Source organism: Nomascus leucogenys, chromosome 12 (assembly GCF_006542625.1).
Source record: "Nomascus leucogenys isolate Asia chromosome 12, Asia_NLE_v1, whole genome shotgun sequence".
Taxonomy (NCBI): domain Eukaryota; kingdom Metazoa; phylum Chordata; class Mammalia; order Primates; family Hylobatidae; genus Nomascus; species Nomascus leucogenys.
This window is the reverse complement of record NC_044392.1, coordinates 31,050,546-31,069,422: the sequence shown is the minus strand read 5'-3', so window position 1 is coordinate 31,069,422 and position 18,877 is coordinate 31,050,546. Positions and strand designations below refer to the sequence as shown.

General features: G+C 38.8%; 1 protein-coding gene across 1 annotated transcript in view; it reads left to right on the top strand.

The window, feature by feature from the left end:
* PRRX1 (paired related homeobox 1) overlaps positions 1–18,877 on the top strand; it is a 76,723-nt gene that overhangs the window by 44,833 nt on the left and 13,013 nt on the right. Inside the window, exons 2-3 of the mRNA XM_003258863.3 lie at positions 11,949–12,124; positions 18,439–18,620. Of these exons, the coding sequence (XP_003258911.1) occupies positions 11,949–12,124; positions 18,439–18,620 (358 nt within the window). The remainder of the gene's footprint in view (positions 1–11,948; positions 12,125–18,438; positions 18,621–18,877) is intronic.

Sequence of the window (18,877 nt, the reverse complement as noted above, 5' to 3'; positions counted from 1 at the left end):
AACACTAGTATATCCAGTTTGTCCTTGTTTTTGGTTCAACATATTACTATCAAAGTCCTTTTTCAAAGTAATTTAAAAATTGGAAAATTTTTAGAAATAGGGAAAACCTAAAAAAATACCCAAGGTTATATGAGCAAATATATCTGTAATTGCCATGTAAGTCATATTGGAAACAGATGCCAAGGAAGAGAATGACCCAGGTGGTGATTAAAGAGTCATTGTCCTTCCTTAACCTTGATTATCTTCCTTTTCTGGTTATCATTTTATGTTTAATCAATACGACTTTTTATTAGGTCTTTCCTCCTGTTATGAGTTGAGCAGTGTAAATTCTTCTTGCCAAATTTCAGATGATGAGGATTTAGAAGTGTTGGCCACGACATGAGTCACAGTGACACATAGATTACTCATAGATTTCCATTCCAGGCAGACAGAATGACTATTAACAAGGACTTCTTTAGGGCTATTCAACAACAGGGGACATGATTCAATGGAATAAGAGTATTCCACATGATTTTTTGGGTGTTTTACCCAAATGTAACTTTTTTTTCTCATATGACCTTAGTGCATCGGCTTCCTTACTAGTTAAAACAGTCACATATCCTTGGAGAGGAAATCACCATATAATTAAGGCTTAGGTGTGGTTGACAGGCCATAATGTTCCTGTATATTGGAGAATGAATTAGCCAGGCTTTTGCCCAAGCTCCTTTGCCAGAGAAAGGGAACAGAAAACATGGTGACTGGAGATGACTAACTAGAAGAAAATACAACCTGAAGCTAAATATGTTTTTGGAACATAGAAATAACTGTATCAGGTCATGCCTTTTGAGACTTCCTTTGTCTTTTCTAGGAGCAAGATGGTCAATAATTCCATATATGTCATCATTATCAAAGTCAAACATTTACTGAGCACTACTAAGAGGTTTAGGGCTCTATTCTACACACTTTGTTCACCTGCCTTCAAGGCTTACTTTCTAAACAGAATAATTACTGCTGCAGTCATTCACTGAGAAAGTGCATGAGAAACCTGCATAACACTTGATCCTGGAATTTACATGCCTTACAAAAACCAGTAAGCAGGAAATTTTGTGTGTCAAGACCTTATTACAGAAACTGATCCCTGAAAGAGTGGTCAGGTTTGGTGGCTGAGTGTGAATGGACCAGGTTGTTCAGAGTAGGCACTTTCACCAAGCAGAGTCTAACATATTAATTTAATAATTCTAAGAAAAGTACCCAAAATATGGAAGACTAATGTCAGGTGCCGGAATAGCACAGTTAACAAGTCAGGTAAGGTGCCTACCCTCATGAAGCTATATTCTAGTGTGAGACAATCAACATAAATAATTACAGATTGTCATAAGTGTTATAAAGCGGATGGTTAAGATGCTGGATGAAGAATAGTGAGAAGACTACTTCTGGTTGTTGATCACAGAAGGTTCCTACAAAGAACTGACAGGTCAGCTGAGACTTAGGGAAGGAGAAGGAGCCATTGATGTAAAAGTTAGTAGGTATGGGTAAGGTCTGTGACGTGTTATTAGGCAAAGAAAGACAAGGTCAGAGAAAAGCATAAATGAAAAGGACAAGAAAATTATGTTTTTATCACCATTAGCAGTACAACTAGAGTGGAGTGTTTGGGTGAGAAATAATAGGTCAGCTGAGAAAAGGATGCTAAGCTTCAGGTATGACAAAGAGAGGCCCATGCAGTGTTTTCTAATCTTGTACTCTCTTTGGTATATCTGTCTTCCTTCCTGGCCCATTCCTGGCTCTGATGGCCACCAAGTGTACTGGAATATTTTTTCTTCTACTGTTACTTTATTTGTCAACTGCTTTTGACTTCTTTCTCCAGATCAGTTATAAAGTAAGTATCTTGAAGTGTAGACAACATACAACATTTCTCTCTACTCAGAGCATCTCATTGCTTGGCATGTAAGTGCTCAATAGATATTTGTTCAAACGAATGAATAAAGTGATAGACGATACTAAAGTCAAGATTGAATATAACCATTGTTAGTGGCATCCATTTTGGGGTTAGCCTAAAATGGTTGATATAGGCAGTGTTTGCAGCAAGTCTGATGCCACTTGACTGATGGTTAGGAGGTCAAGGATGGCAAAGAAAAGAAATATGTAGTTATTCTTATCTCCTTTTAGTAAATTTAGAAGATAGAATAACTCTTTATAGTTATTCTAAAAAACATCTTAGGTTTCTTCTTTCTCTAGACTGTAGTTAGAGGTAAACTAATGTCTTCTAAAGATTCACATTGATTTCAGTCTGGAGTGTTATCCCTGCAGGGTGCTGTGGGCATGGAGGAAGATGTCAGTCATTGAAGCTTTCCCCAGGCCTGGTAATTACATTACGGCCCTTATGCAAGATAAAATCCAGCCTAACTTTTTCTCAAAAAAGTAAAAAAACACCACCACCAACACCATCACCACCAAAAGACTATAATTCAGTCATCACACTAAATGAGCAATTATTGAAAGTTTTTTATTAGGCTAGGCATCGGAAATGTAAAAACTATCCTATAACTCCACAATGCTGAATTTGAAACAGATCTTAGTCCCATAGCCCAACCTATAATTATGCCAGTTAGGACACTTGAGGGCTAACATCACAGGCTTTCCCAGTAACTCCTCTGAATTAGAATCAAAGTCTACTTATTCCCAATCCAAAGCCATTTCCACAATTGCTCCATAATACATATTGTACAATAAAATATAAAGAAATGTGTACAACTAGTTGTCACAATTTGTATCATTTAAAAATATATGTATCACTTGTATCTTAAAGCAGTTGTCATGGACTGAATGTTTATATCCTCCCCAAATTCATATACTGAACCCGTAACCCCCAATGTGACACTATTTGGAAGTAAGGCCTTTGAAAGGTAATTAAGTTTAGATGAGGTCATGTGAGTGAGTCCTCATGATGGAATTAGTGTCTTTATAAGAAGAGACCAGGAAGCTTGCTCTCTTTTGCTCCCTCTGCCATATGAGGATATAGTAAGAAGGCAGTTGTTTGCAGGCCAGGAAGCAGGCGCTCAACAGGCAGCCAAATAGGCCAGCCCCCTCATCCTGAGACTTCCAGCCTCTGAAACATATTTCTGTTGTCTAAACTACCCGGTCTATAGTATTTTGTTTTGGCAGCCTGAGCTGACTAAGTCAACAACCCGTTTTACAGATATGGAAATTGAATCCTTCAGATGTTAAAGAATGGTATTTTCCTCAAAAGAGTCAAGCTTTAAGCCACTATTTACACTTTGACTTTTCTTATTTTTTACAAATAATTGTAAAAAAAAAAACCCCAAAATTTGAATTTTTGTTCTTTAAAGAGAATTTTATTTCATCTAAAAAGTATTTGAAAATATCAAGCCTCCTATGTTGACCATTTTAGCGTGTTTTCATCTTCAGATTTATTTGGCATCCAAGACCAGAGTAACACCAAGAAGAACTTTGATATCTTTTTCAGCCCTCTTCATTTATTCTATATAGTGTTACAGAATTACCTTTGGTTCTATCTCTTACTGTGATGGAAAGCTAATTTTCTGTTACTGTGGCTTTCTCTGCTATAAGCACCTTGTCCTTTTAACACGAGATTAAAAATTATAAGAAAATTCAAGTCATATTTTTGTTCTCATAAGTTCAAATGCCTTGTAGCTAAGCAGAGAAGCTCTGCTCCATCACTCCTGTCCTTCTAAGAGCTAAGCTTACTCATTAACTACGTACATCTCCTTCATTCCTGTCTGCTTCCAGTCTTGGTTTTTTAGAACCTGTGCTTACCAGATTTTCCTTTAGAACATTAAAAATTATAACCAAAAAGATAAGGAATCAATGAAAAAGGTGACATATGATGCTTGCCTCTCATGAAAACGCTAGTTTCTACTGGTAATGGCAAGATTGATGTTGTCTCTTTTATGAAGTGACAGCAGTCTCACTGCAAAGGGAAAAAAAACCTCAGCAGAAGAAGACAAGAGCATATGCCTCATCCTCAGCTTTGTTTGTAATCCTAGTCAAATACCAGGCACTTCCAAGGGGACCACACATCTGGAATATTACAAGTTTAGAAAGCTTCTAATATCTCAGTCAGAACTCACTCTTTTCCCAGAACTTTACCTTCCTTGGTTTCTTCTTATCCTTTTGGAATTTACCAAAATAATCAGACATTTCTTTTTAAAAGAGTCACTGAATAAATAGTGAGTAATATGACCCAACTGTTGTGTTTTTTAGGCATATGGCAACCAAATTAGTTAACCACAAGCAAATAGGCTGGGAAATAATTGAATTTTCATAACCTGTCTTTAGCTCTTGGCTTTCTTTTCTTTCCTGTCTTTTTTTCTGAAGCTAATTTCTAGTGAGACTACTTGTTAAAGGTACCAATTGCTTATCCGTCTGAGTACTAGGATCTATTTGCTTGCTAGATGGTTTTCTTTTTTCCAAAATTTGAATCTAGGAAGGCAAGTTGGCTTTTTAGAAAGCCAAGAATTGAATAATAGCACAAAAATGCCCCAAATGGAGCTTTTGGGAAAAACACCTGTGCATGATATATATCCTTGTGCAATTTTGAGTCTACCCCATATCTCAGTCCTTGCTGATTTTTAAAGCTTTTATTCATTTTTCCAATTTCCTAGTTCTGTTATGCTCTCCATCAAACATGACCAAGCCATATAAATGTATTTGAATGGATTTCTCACTTTCTCTCCAGTTATTCTGTGATAGAAATCTTACTGAACAGCTAAATAACAACAAAGAGTGAGCAGAAGAGTGAAGGTACAGCAGCAACGGCTTTGACCAGCCCGTTTTTGAGAACACATTATGGTAGCAGTGGTAGCAGTAAAATCCACCACTTGTCAAATGCCTGCTATGTGTCAGCCTATGTGCCTTTTATGCATTTATTAAATTTTCAAATGACCCTGGGATGCAGGTGATCCTACTCCCATTTTATCATTTTGGAAACTGAGGCTTAGAGAAGTGAAGCATCTTATCCAAGGCCACACAGCTAGTCAGTGGCAGCATCTGTATGAGAATAAAGGTTGTTCTTATTTCTAAGCTGGTTTACTTTCTATTCCACTCCACTTCCAACTATGCTTCCATCCCAATTATAGCTAGTTGGGTCTGACAAAAAGATTCTTATTTTCCCCTTTTTTGGCCTCCTGCAATGAATTGAAAAAATGAGTAAACTGGTAATTCATCCATAGAACAATTGGAGGTAGCTTACATATCTGAAGCCAGAATTTCATGTCTTTATCAAAGAGAAGGTACTCTGCTCAATAACGCATCTCTTACAGTAAGAATTCTAACATATTCATGAATACATTATTGTTATTAGTATTAGTAAATTATGTATTCATGAATACATTAGTATTATTATTAGTAGTAGTATTTCATGTCTGATTATTCACTTACTGAGCATTGATAAGAGCTTCAATTAAATACAAACACAAATGTTGTGCTCTGGAATTACAGTCTAAAACAGATTCATCATCACATGGAAAATGCCCACATAATGTGGGGTGGTGGGGAGTTTTATCAACATAGCCTCAGAAGTAAGTACAGTTCCAACATGGGACTACATGGAAAACCTTGCTTTGTGTTGGATATTCTCAGGGGTTCTGATCAATAATCCTTTAAGGAAAATGTCTTAAGAGAGTTAAAGCACTTAAGGTGATATGGATTGTGTTAACATTTTTGGTGCTATAGAAATGTATTTGTTCTATAGAGGTGAAAAGAAATATATAACAAAGAAGCTAAAAACAGTACAAATCACATTAGAGTACCTCATATTCTTGAGTGTTTTCTACTTGAAAGGAGGGTTGGCTATATTGAGAAAGTTAAATTTTGAGCTGTCTACACAGAACCACTGTTGCTTTACACAGAGCCACTGACTCATCTTTTTGATCAAAACCATTCAAAATAATGTAATTTCACACTTCTTAGAGCATTTTGTTCTCCAGAGAACATATGTCATTTCCCAAATTACATATAAGATGTTTTAATTCTATTTGCTAAGGCTTAGTCTGATACTTGACTAAAAATGAACCAAGTCTATACCAAGATGACAGTAAAGACCACCATACAAAGTTTAGGGGCTTTAGTGTGCTATAGTTCAGGTAGCTGTGCTGTGATAATGTACAATAGCTGCACAGTTGGGTATTTGTATTGGCAGAGATCTGTGCACTCTTGATTCTTGCTGGGAGTCAATGGTGGAGGACCGCTGCAGGACTGTGCTGTTGAGACGGTGTGGGTGTGCTGCTAAACTTGGCTTTGGTCATTGTGATGCACTAAGCTCAGTCTACATTGCAACAGTCTTCCAATTTAAGTGATCCATGTGCCATTTATCAGGGCACATATTAGAAAGATGCTGTCCTAATTTCAGTTAATGCCAAGTGTAGCCAAAGAAACTCAAATGAATGCCACAGCTCTATTTCACTGCTTTTCATAGGCCTTGCAATAAAAGCTAAACGGTTTTTAGTGGCTTTTGCAATTACACTTCCTTTCAATTTTCCAAAGGTTACAGGGCCTGAACCACACAAATCCCATTAAAGTAAGTAGCTGTTGTGCAATATAAGTTCCTTTGAAAACATTCTTCAATGCCCATAAAATGATCAGCGGGCTGCACTTTAGATCCGCTTGCCTGCCATGCTTTCAACCAAAAGGCAGATGACAAGCTTTGATGTGGTAGTTGGTTTCTGCTACTGGAGCTGGCATTTTATCTTCTTGCATCAGATTTTTTCCCAAACTGATGTGACCCAGGCATAGGAAACGCATTTTTCTTCAGATTTTATTCCTAAAATATGTTTTTACCGTACCTTTTCATTACGTCTGGCTGACCAATGATTTGGAATCTCTAAGGTTCCTCCCACAGGATACAGAGCAGAAGAGGGTGAGGGGCGTTGGAGTTAGCTGAAGCTTGCATGGCGAGTGCAAGGCCTTAGTGAATAGGGATCACCACATGCTCTCAGGTCCCCATGCTTGAGGATGGCACTTTATGCCTTCTCCACCTTCCCTCTAGGGCAACTTCAGCAGCCACGTGAGGAGTCCAGAGTGAACTTCACACTATAGCCAAGGTCAGGGCTATTGTTCTCTTTAACTCATATTTGAATGCACAGAGGGTACCCTACCTTGGGCTCACAGCCTTCTTTTCTCAAGAAGTTCTTCATATGTATTCTAACATTGTGATCCATTAGAAACACCCATCTCTTTAGTGCCTCTTTCTTGTGTATTTTCTTGGTGGTTTAAATAATTCATGTATCCTGCAGCTGCTTTTCTAGTAAAGGATAAAAATGAAAGAATAATTCCTACATTTGCAAACGAATCAGACCACAAGGCTTTTTCCCTCTCTAAATCTGGTGACTATCTTATCTGATAAAGAAACACTGCGAAAGAATTTTTCCTCTGCGGGTAAAACTATCCAGAGACAAAAGACAATGCTATCATAATTACTTGCTATGTATTGTTAAAAAGAATAATTGGAATTCAGAAATTACTCAGTCCTTTAAAACTTTAAATAAATCACTAAAATTCTAATATTCTGGGACTGCTTCTATACCATGACATTACTATAACTCTTTCAACTTTTACTGTAATGTAATATGTCAAGGAATCCTATTTCTTTTCTATAGAAATGCCTGAATGCATTAAGGTAACAAAATATTTACATAGAAAATATTGAACCATAATTTTTGAAAAGTATTTGATAATATACTAATATATGTATATAAATTTAGAGCCTGGGAAATCAGTATAAATTGATGCTATCAGAAAAGGTTTATAGAGAAGGTAAGATTTGAGATGTGTTTTAGGAACAGAGAGATTTTAAACTGTCCTAAAGTGAAAATCATCTATTATTGTGGGAGAAGATAGAAGATGGGGCATACTACTAAGCTAAAATAACCCTGCACTTATTTAATTGATGAAGCAAGGACTTATGGATATCATTGTAAAGAAGAATGCAAGAACATCTGGATCAAAATGGCTTTCTAGATGAGAATGGTTGCATTTTTTAATGGCTATTCCGGTAGAAAGGACAACATGTGATATTCATCGACCCTCTTTCTCAGACCCTCTTTATAACAGCTAGTATGGAAAAATCTGTCTTTCTTATAAATATTTTCCCTGGGGAATGGTTTCCATTTACGTGTGGGATGCTTTGTTGTTTCTTGCATAGCGTGTATGTTGTCATCTGCACTTAAGAGTGGAATGGAATTGGGAATCCTGGTTTCTCGCTCTGGCTGGAGGTCCCAAGTCTGCGTCGTGATTTTGGGCAAGTCACATTGTTCTTCTAGATCTAATTTAACTCATCTGTAAAATAAGATGGTTGAATTAGACAATTTCTTGGGTTTCATTAGATGCCAATATTTTATGACTCATGATCCCAGCAAGACTACACCTATTTATAAGGCTGTTTTGCTTGTTTTTACTAAGAGCGACAATAACTACATATTTTCAGTTTACTCAATCATCAAAAAAATTATAAAATCCATAAACACTTTGGATTTGAAACATTGTGACATTGAAAAAAACGTATCCACGTAGGCCAGGCGCAGTGGTTCACGCCTGTAATCCCAGCACTTTGGGAAGCCGAGGCAGGTGGATCATGAGGTCAGGAGATCGAGACCATCCTGGCTAACACGGTGAAACCCCGTCTCTACTAAAAATACAAAAAATTAGCAGGGCGTGGTGGCAGGTGCCTGTAGTCCCAGCTACTCGGGAGGCTGAGGCAGGAGAATGGCATGAACGCAGGGGGCGGAGGTTGCGGTGAGTTGAGATTGCGCCACTGCACTCCAGCCTGGGCGACAGAGCGAGACTCCATCTCAAAAAAAAAAAAAAAAATGGATTCACGTTTCTGCTGGTTATTCTACAACTTGGTGAATCCTTCCCATTTTAGAATGCCAAAGAATGAGATGCATCCTAATATCCAATTGGATGTCAGTATCCTCAGACAGCAAGTTTCAAAATCAACCTTCACTGTAGTTGTTTTTGCAAGAAAAGATGACCCTCTTGGAATTAGTAAAAATACACTGCTTTCTCTCCCTTGTATTCAACCAGAGCCAAGAATCTGATAAATGTGTTTATCACAGGTTCTTCAGATGCCCTGCATTTGTAAACCTCTACAGTGTTTATATTTCCTTTTGTACTGCTGAAGATACTGTGCTGGGTCCTGTTCTGCATTCTTGGGGAAAAATAGGGAGCTCACACTTTGTGATTAGTGAGCAAAGACAGAGCATCCCCAGGACTGCTGCTCGAGCTGTCTTTGTTGCCCGCTCATCGTCTCTTTCTATTATACTTGCACTCTCAAGGACATTTGCCAGAGCCAGACTCCCTGGATCCCTGTTATTTGTGTCTTTTCTCACCTTCAACATGATCTGAACTAGTGTTTTCATTTGTTAAAAACAACAAGAACATTCACCGGGAAACTTCTGCTGGAATTGCTTCAGGTCATCATAGCTATTTATTCCCTGTCATAAACTGTAATTCTCCATTTCCCTTACTCCCACATGAGGGGAGTTGGTGGTTTATGGTGGACAGTCAGTGGAATTTGACTGAACAGTGGAATATTTCAAAGAACTACTGAGATTATGTATCAGGTTGTAATACTAAGAACAAAACATAAAATATTCTTGGTCTTGACTGCAGTTGGCAGTACAAGAAGAAATAGGCTTATAAAACAACATAAAAGATTTATAATTTATGGTTGCGCCTAAGAAAGAATTTTCTTTGAGAGAAGAAAACAAATCATGGGACTGGCTTAATAGGGGATTTTCTCTATATGATTAAAAATAATGGCTTAGGGTCTAATTGGTCTCAGTGAAAACAAAGTACAGAAGCTAAGGATTTTTTTTTCTTTTTTTTTTTTGCAGACTTCTGTTTCAGGGGCATGAAATTCAGATTATTGTGCCATCACAAGGGCTTGTATTACTTAGAAAGACCTGAAGTACAAGACAAAATGATTTGGAAAAATGAATAGGAATGGGAGGAATGTTTCCAAATATTAAATAGGAAGGAGAATGCAAGTGCAATGTAACTACTGAAAGGTATTTAATCCTAGGTGTTTGAATTCTAGTGCTGATCTTATTGCAAACTAATTTTGCTAATAGCTAGTGGTATAATCAGTGATGTTGGCTGGAATATTTTAGGCATTGGTAGATCTCAAAAATTATTATTAAATTTGCTCCATTTCTAAGATGCAGCTGATCTTACATTCTTACTGAGTGTCACAGAAGTGCCACCAAAGCTGGGCCCCGAGGTGAGGCAACACAAATGCAAAAAACCAAAGAGAAGGTTGCCTGCACAAAACCATGAAGCAGAGAGAATGGTATGGTAGCTTCTTGGCTGGAGGAATCTGGTTGAGATCATATGACATTTTTTTCTACAGAAACAGTCTTCTAAGGACAAGAGGAGTTTCACGTTTTCCCTGAAAACAAATTCAACAAACATTTACTATACCTGGGTGCTTTAATTATCAAGAAGAAATGTGCAGTCTCTATTCTAAGCTTCAAGGGTATTCCTGGTAAGGAAGCATTGATGAAGAAGGATTCTCTTAGCAAAAAGACTTAGCGGCCTCAGTTGTCAGGCCTCTGGATTTAAGCTACATTTTGACTCTGTACACAAATCTAGATCATTCCCTCAATTTGTAATAAGAACAATATTATAGCTGAGGTAGGTGTCATCATGACTTGTGCTAATAGTTTTGCTGAGTATATTGTGTGTTTATAATCAGAGAGAATCAGGAGAATTTTCATATCAGAAGAGACAGTCAAAAGTACTTTCTAAATAGCGAATGGCCAACCTCTCCTTTTTCTCCCCATCCTCACTCCAACGCCTCATAATTTTCTTTGGGCTGAGCCTCTTTAGGGAAAAGCTATGGGGAATGCAAGTCCAGTTCATTAGATGGAGCATGTGACTTGAGTTTTGGCAGCATGGTGTTGAAAATCTCTGGGACCTTCATGGGCTCTGCAGAGCTCAGGCCTTAGGGTGATAGTTTGATGGAGGTGTCAGCACAGCTGGTATTCCACTCAGTTTCACATATACATCACTCCTGACTGGGCTGGGTGGGGGCAGCAGGAGAGGAGCATACTATACTCTGACTGCTATGGACACCCTGGACAATTATCTCACCAGGCTACCTTCAGGGGAACTCAAAACCAAGGAAGGATCTTGACAGGTAAAAATGGAGTTGTGATTCTTCAAAGGTCCCTAAGATCTCAGGGTCCTAGAACTCAAGTTTGAGTGAAACATTTTCAGGGATCTTTCTGAACTGTTTCCTGTTCTTGGGTTCTCAGGGAGTGAGCCCCAGGCTAATGTTAGCTTGGGTTGATGGCATTGTAGCACTAGTCCTGATCTAGGCTGAGGCCTCTGAAGCCTGCCTTTGCAACAGCATGGAGCCTTGAGTGAATGCTGTTAGAAATTACTTGCTGCTTCAAGGAGAGTGCATGATAAAACAAATCCCTGTAATGTGGTTCAAACATAGTTTCCTCTCTATAACTCTACATTTGTGTTCATGTATATATGTTAGGAGAGAAGGAACCAGGAGATAATTGGTCTACTAGATTATTAAACTAGATGAATGAGCATAACATTGTCAAAGACAAATAAGGTACAAAACCATCTACTCTTCTTCCTTTATCTCTAGAGAAGTCCAAAGAACATGGGCAGGGTTAAGATTTTCCTTGACAAACAGGCATCAAGGAGCATGGAAGTAATGTCTCTCTGACAGGTCAGGTCTTGTCCCAGATTTAGAGGCAACAGCCAAGCATGAATTGCTGGGATTCTTGACATATGAACTTGAGAGCACTAATGGCCACATTTGCACATGCAAAGTGGCATTTGGCTATAGGACTTTGATAAAGATGTGAGCAAATGAAGCAATATCTCACTATAGATATACCGTAAAAAAAGTCTTAACTGGGACTCCTACAGTGAATTTGGCTTCTTTTCATCATTGTTTTCTATTCCAGATGATCAGCTGAACTCAGAAGAAAAAAAGAAGAGAAAGCAGCGAAGGAATAGGACAACCTTCAATAGCAGCCAGCTGCAGGCTTTGGAGCGTGTCTTTGAGCGGACACACTATCCTGATGCTTTTGTGCGAGAAGACCTTGCCCGCCGGGTGAACCTCACCGAGGCCAGAGTGCAGGTAACTCAAACTGCGGGAGGCTGGCACCAAGTAGTACCCTCCTCAGAGGCACATTTCTGAAGACTGTTTTGAAAACACAAATTATAGCCCAGCGCAGTGGCTCATGCCTGCAATCTCAGCACGTTGGGAGGTTGAGGCAGGCACATTGCTTGAGCTCAGGAATTCGAAACCAGCCTGGGCAACATGGTGAGACCTCATCTCTACCAAAAATACAAAATAAATGAATAAATAGCCAGGCATGGTGGTGCGTGCCTGTGATCCCAGCTTCTTGGAAGGCTGAGGTGGGAGAATTGCTTGAGCCTGCGGGGGTGGAGGTTGCAGTGAGTTGAGATTGTGCCATTGTACCCCAGCCTGAGTGACAGAGTGAGACCCCATCTCAAAAATAAGTAAACAAATAAACAAACAAATAATACACAAGTTATAGGCTTCAGATGGGAGCTGGTACTCTTAAGGGTTACAAATGGTCAGCATGAGGATAGAATCCTGTTTCCAGCTGTGTTTCTTTGGGCAGCAAGTAATTTTTAAAATAAAATTGAATGCCTTCAGGTAGGGCAGAATAATCCTTGCTACAGGTTCCTCTCCCAGCACCCCTTTCTTTCTGACACTTCCAGATTTATGTGATATACATTGTCCATCTGAGTATTTTACTCTGCACCCTTAGATTTCAATTTGATCTCGAAGCAGTTAAAGAGATGAATTATCTGTCCCCTACCTCAGCTCTCCTCCCCAGTCTTCAAGAAACTTGTTGTAAGTACACATGAGTATGAGCACTGATGGAGTGGGAAATGAATACTTAGGAACTGAGTTAAGAGCACACTCAAGTGGATGATTTTATTTACCTTCAGTGTTTCTGTGAACTGAAAGAAGGTAAGAGCATGAACGACAGGAAAGAGAATAGCCATTCTTTCTAACATTAGTGCCGTGACACACCAACTGCAGGCCAGACATCTAGAACATGATACAACCTGTGATTAACAGTCATAACAATATATAATACTAACACTACTGGAGCCCTTATATGCCAAGTAGTGTTCTTTGCATAAGTAATTTATTTCATCCTCACACCAATTCAGTGATGTGGATAGTATTCTTCATTTTGCACATGAGAAAACTGAAACACAGAGAGGTCAAAGTATCTTGCACAACATCACACAGCTAGGAAGTGCCTGAAATAGGATTTGAATGCAGATATGCAGATCCAGAGTTCATACTTTTAATTACCACTCCCCCTGCGCCCCCCCAAAAAACTGAATGAATAAGAGTCTCCTGGCTAAACGCCTTTTCAAGTAGTGCTTTGTTGTGTCTCTGCTGAAAGATCTTGTCTTCCATATTGCCAGTAGCAAGATGCTGTTTTGATAAGGTGGGTAGGTCCAATCTGTCTTGTCTTCCTTACAAAATTATTGTTTGTATATCTATGTTCAGTCTGAGTGTTAATAATTTCTTTCTGCAAATGATAACCCTCTTGAACAGCCAGAACTTGAGCTAGACCCCAGGGTAGATTCCTAGCCCATTGATTAGGGCCTATGTCTATGGAGGAGGCACAGTACACAGTGGGAGACCACTGTGGAGTTGCTGCAGAGATCCTGGTGCTCTCTTCAGCCTGAAGAGAAAGTGTGAACGTTTTCCCATGGAGAAACAGGGACCTCACCAAGAAGTACTCCCCAAGAGAAAAAAGAAAAATGTCAGTGACAAAAGAAGAAAGTTGTGGGAGCCTGTGGGGCCCCTGAGGGTAGGTTAGGAGGAAGTGTGAGTGCAGGTGCCCCTTTGGGCTCAAGTGAGAGTGACCCATAGGGACAACACTCAGTTTTGCTTTCCCATTCGCCATCCAGTGCAGATTATGCAATTTGTCTTCCCACACCCTGTTCCCCCACACCGCTTACCGCAAATCTCTAACTCTGCTGTTAAATCCTTTCCTCTCTCCTCAAAAACCCCATGTCTTTTATGCCATGCCTCAGCTTGCAGTGGTGTAATGAATACTTTTAGTCCAGTAACCCACAGCACACTAATGTGCCACTTTGGCTACAGTCATCTAAATTTTAAATAAGGAAACCTGCAGAGGGCAATGGTGGACATTTCAAAAAAAAAAAAAAAATGAAAAAACCAATTTTAGGGTTGGGGGACTGTCTTGCCCCTATCATGACAGGGAAATACCTTTTTTATATGTTGGAACTATTTTTTATTTTTCTTTTCCCACCTTGCTATGATTTAGTGACTTTTAGAGCAGCGAACATTTCCTAAGTGAGCAGGGCAGAGTTCTCCCTTCATGACTTTATTCTTCCCCCATGAAAGCCTACCTTTTCCCAGTCTGAACCAATCCCTTCTGATTCTGGGCTTCTTTGTATTTATGGCATTTATCATAACATGAAATGTATTATATTGAGTTGTATCTGGGCCAACTTCCCCCACAGGACTGAGGAGGCCTCTTGGATGGAGGCCATGTTTTATTCATCTTTGCAAAATTTATTTTTTTCTTTTTCCTCTTTTTTTCTCATACACTTATCAAGCACATATTATACTCTTCAACCCGGTTTTGTTTTGCTGGGGATGAACAAGATACTGACCCTCTCCTTAAGGATGTTTGGACTGGGGCGGAGAAGATAGATGTACAAACCATACACTTATGATATCATAATATGATTCCTACATCAGTGGAATGTACAATAATTAGTGATAGACCAGAGGAAGGAATGATCTAATCTGCCTGGGGGAAAAGGGAGAGAATTTATGTTTATTAGGCACTAATTTTGGGCTGACTCTCAAAACTATCCTGTAAGTAGATATTGTTATCTCCAATTGATGAGGAGACAAAGGAGCAGAGAAATTAAACAACTCCTAGGACAAATCTTGAAAGTAGTGTAGCCAGTATGAGTTTTAAGTCATGTTCAATGTTAAAGTTGAACTTTGAAAAAAATATATGGGCTTTGATACCTGGACAAAGCGAGGAAGAATATAATAGGCAAAGGAAATATCCGGTGTGAATATTTTTAGGTAGGAAATAGCCTAACACATTTAGGAGTCCACAGGTAATTTTGAGCACAGGGTAGGAGCTGGAGCCATAGAGGGCCAGTGTATGAGGTTAGAGTGATGTGGTTTGTGGCTGGATTGATGGACAAAGAGCTAATTCCTGAACAGCCCTAGTTCTATGGTTAAGAAGTTTTTATTTTATTCTGTGAGTAATGGGGAGCCAGTAGATGATATAAAACAAGGCACTAATGTGATTATATCAACATTTAAGATGATAGCTCTAAGAGCAATGTGAAGGCATATTAGAAACAGAAGAGCCAGGAGTCTGGGAAGCCAAGTCCAGATTCCACCTTGGCCAATTTCCACCCAGGCACTTCATGCTGCACAGCTCTACAGGGCACTGATCACATGGTAATTTATGTGTATGTTGTCCCCTCGAGCTGTACAACTGCTCACTCCACAAAAAGAATTTTCTTCTCCCATACCTTGTTATACATTTCTATAATTGCACTTAAAATACTTGTTTTGTAGTTTTTCAAATTTACATGTCTTCATTTAGTAGGTTTTGATCTGCTTAAAAGCAGAGAATAAGTTTCTCATCTCTCTCTTTCCAGCATTTAGTACAGGGCCTGGACCATAGCAGGCACTCCATAAAGATGTATTGAATGAGTAAATGAATGAGTAGAATTCCATAGCACTCTAGAAGAGTTTTATGATCATGAATTGGATGTCCTTGAGTTCAGAAACTCAGCCTTTTATTATTTATGTGAATTTCAACAGATTACAGTCTTACAATGCTTAACAATGGGGATCTGTTCTGAGAACTGCATTTTTAGGTGATTTTGTCATTGTGCAAACATCATGGAGTCTACTTACACAAATCTAGATGGTATAACTGACTGCACACCTAGGCTATAGGGTATAGCTTATTGTTCTTAGGTCACAAGCCTGTACAGCATATTACTCTACTGAATAGTGTAGGCAATTGTAATACCATGGCAAGTATTTGCATATCTAATAATATCAAACAGCAAAAATTTGGTATTATAATTTAATGAGACCACCATTGTATATGAGGTCCATAATTATGTGGTGCATGACTGTATTTAATCTCATTGAAATTGCTTCCTCAACTGTAAAATAGAAATAATAAAACCTAATATGTGGAATTCTCATGTTGACTAGAAATAATGTATGTAGTATGCTTATATAAGTTCCTAGCCCTAGTAACACTTAACAAACTATATTGTTTGCCCACTTTTTCATGAGATTGTTTGCTTTTTCCTCATAAATTTGTTTAAGCTCCTTGCAGATTCTGGATATTAGACCTTTGTCAGATGGATAGATTACAAAAATCTTCTCCCATTCTGTGGGTTGCCTGTTCACTCTGATGATAGTTTATTTTTCTGTGCAGAAGCTCTTTAATTAGATCCCATTTGTCAATTTTTGCTTTTGTTGAAATTGTTTTTGACGTTTTCATCATGAAATCTTTGCCCATGCCTATGTCTTGAATGATATTGCCTATATTTTCTTGTAGAGTTTTTATAGTTTGGGGTTTTATACTTAAGTTTTTAATTTATCTTGAGTTAATTTTTGTCTATGGTGTAATGAACAGGTCCAGTTTCAGTTTTCTGCATATGGCTAGCCAGTTCTCCAAGCACCATTTATTAAATAGGACATCCTTTCCCCATAGCTTGTTTTTGTCAGGTTTGATGAATAACAGATGGTCGTAAATGTACAGTCTTTTCTGAGTTCTCTATTCTGTTCCATTGGTCTGTGTGTGTGCTTTTGTACTAATACCATGCTGTTTTGGTTACTGTAGCCTTATAGTATAGTTTGAAGTCAGATAGTGTGATGCCTTCAGCTTTGTTCTTTTTGCTGAGGATTGTCTTGGCCATATGGGCTGTTTTTCATTCTATATAAATTTTAAAGTAGATTTTTCTAATTCTGTGAACAATGTGAATGGTAATTTAATGGGAATAGCATTAGATCTATAAATTACTTTGGCTGTATAGCCATTTTTGTGATATTGATTCTTCCTATCCATGAGCATAGAATGTTTTTCCATTTGTTTATGTCCTCTCTGATTTCCTTGAGCAATGGTTTTTGGTTCTCCTTGAAGAGGTGCTTTACTTCTCTTGTTAGCTGTATTCCCAGGTTTTTTATTCTCTTTGTAGCAATTGTGAATGGGAGTTCATTCATGATTTGGCTCTCTGCTTTTCTGTTGTAGGTATATAGGAATACTTGTGATTTTTGCATAATGATTTGGCACCCTGAGACTTTGCTGAAGTTGCTTATCAGCTCAAGAAGTTTTTGGGGTGAGATGATAGGGTTTTCTAGATACAGGATCAGGTCATTTGCAAACAGAGACAGTTTGACTTACGTAGCAAACCTGCACATCCTGCACACCTATCCCAGAACTTGTAAAATAAAATAAAAATAAATAAAATTAAATGATAGGTTTATTATTACTTGTAGCAAATGCTGTCAGTGCTGTCAATTTCCCTTGAACCCTACAATTAGGTGTAGTCTGGTCAGCTTCCAACTTTCAGTGCCTGCATTTCTGTACCAGCAGTTTCTTTCTAGAACTTCAGGAGAGTGCCCTGCCTTCAGCATTCCAGAAGTGCTGGAACATTAATAGCCAATGACTGACAGGATCCAGTGTACACACACCCAGCTCTATCACCCCCGAGAGGGATAACTCTGAAATGTGTGTTCTACATTAGTCTTAGTCTTCAGGGTCTCTGCAGGATTGAGCTACCACAGAGATAGCTGGTTTAGTAGTACACCCTTTAGTGGTTGCCTTTTCTTCTCTGTTACTTCCTTGCTCCCCAAATGGTGTTCCTTGCACCTCCCAAATAAAACTTCTTAAATCTTTGTTGGAACATCTACTTTTGGGAGATGGGGAGTTTTCTTAAAATATAATTATAATGAAAGCAGATGAAATTTTCACATTTTGAAGAATTTTGAAAAAGCTTTTAGAAAAGTCATTATTTCTGTGGCAGAAGTCTAATGAGATTTTTCTTCACTTTTCTTGATTACAATTGTAACAGGGATTTTAACCCACATTTTGCTGTCCCGTGGGTAAGTCACAGATGCCATCTGTGGAGACCTGATTACTGGAGAATTTTATGGTCTTGTTGTAATAGTCTTGACCTTTAAGAATGGCCCTCATGAGGGAAGGCATATGGCATGTTTCTATTGTTTTATGGAGAATTCCATAGCCATCTTATATCTTCTTTGGGAAGGCATTATGTAGTAAAATCAAGCAGAATTTCATTCATGTAACCCCTTCTTCTTTGTTTTTCCTCTTTTTCCTTATGCCTTCTCGCCTCCTAACAATCCTCCAGGTGTGGTTTCAGAACCGAAGAGCCAAGTTCCGCAGGAATGAGAGAGCCATGCTAGCCAATAAAAACGCTTCCCTCCTCAAATCCTACTCAGGAGACGTGACTGCTGTGGAGCAGCCCATCGTACCTCGTCCTGCTCCAAGACCCACCGATTATCTCTCCTGGGGGACGGCGTCTCCATACAGGTGAATGACTGGCCCACTCTCCCTTGCTCCACTTCCACATGTTTCTCAGCGGTCGGTCATGTTTCAAGCTGCTTGTGCAGCTCACCGACATTTCTTACTGGGTTAATCTCTTCAGAGACATTCAACTTGCTGACATCCCCACATTTTCCCAGGAGATTATTAGCTGCCCCAGGAGCAGGGTTTGGGGCAGAAGTGAGAGGGGCAGGCTATCTCAGCAATCTCCTCTTGGACTCAGGAACTCTTGCAAAGGTTTCAAA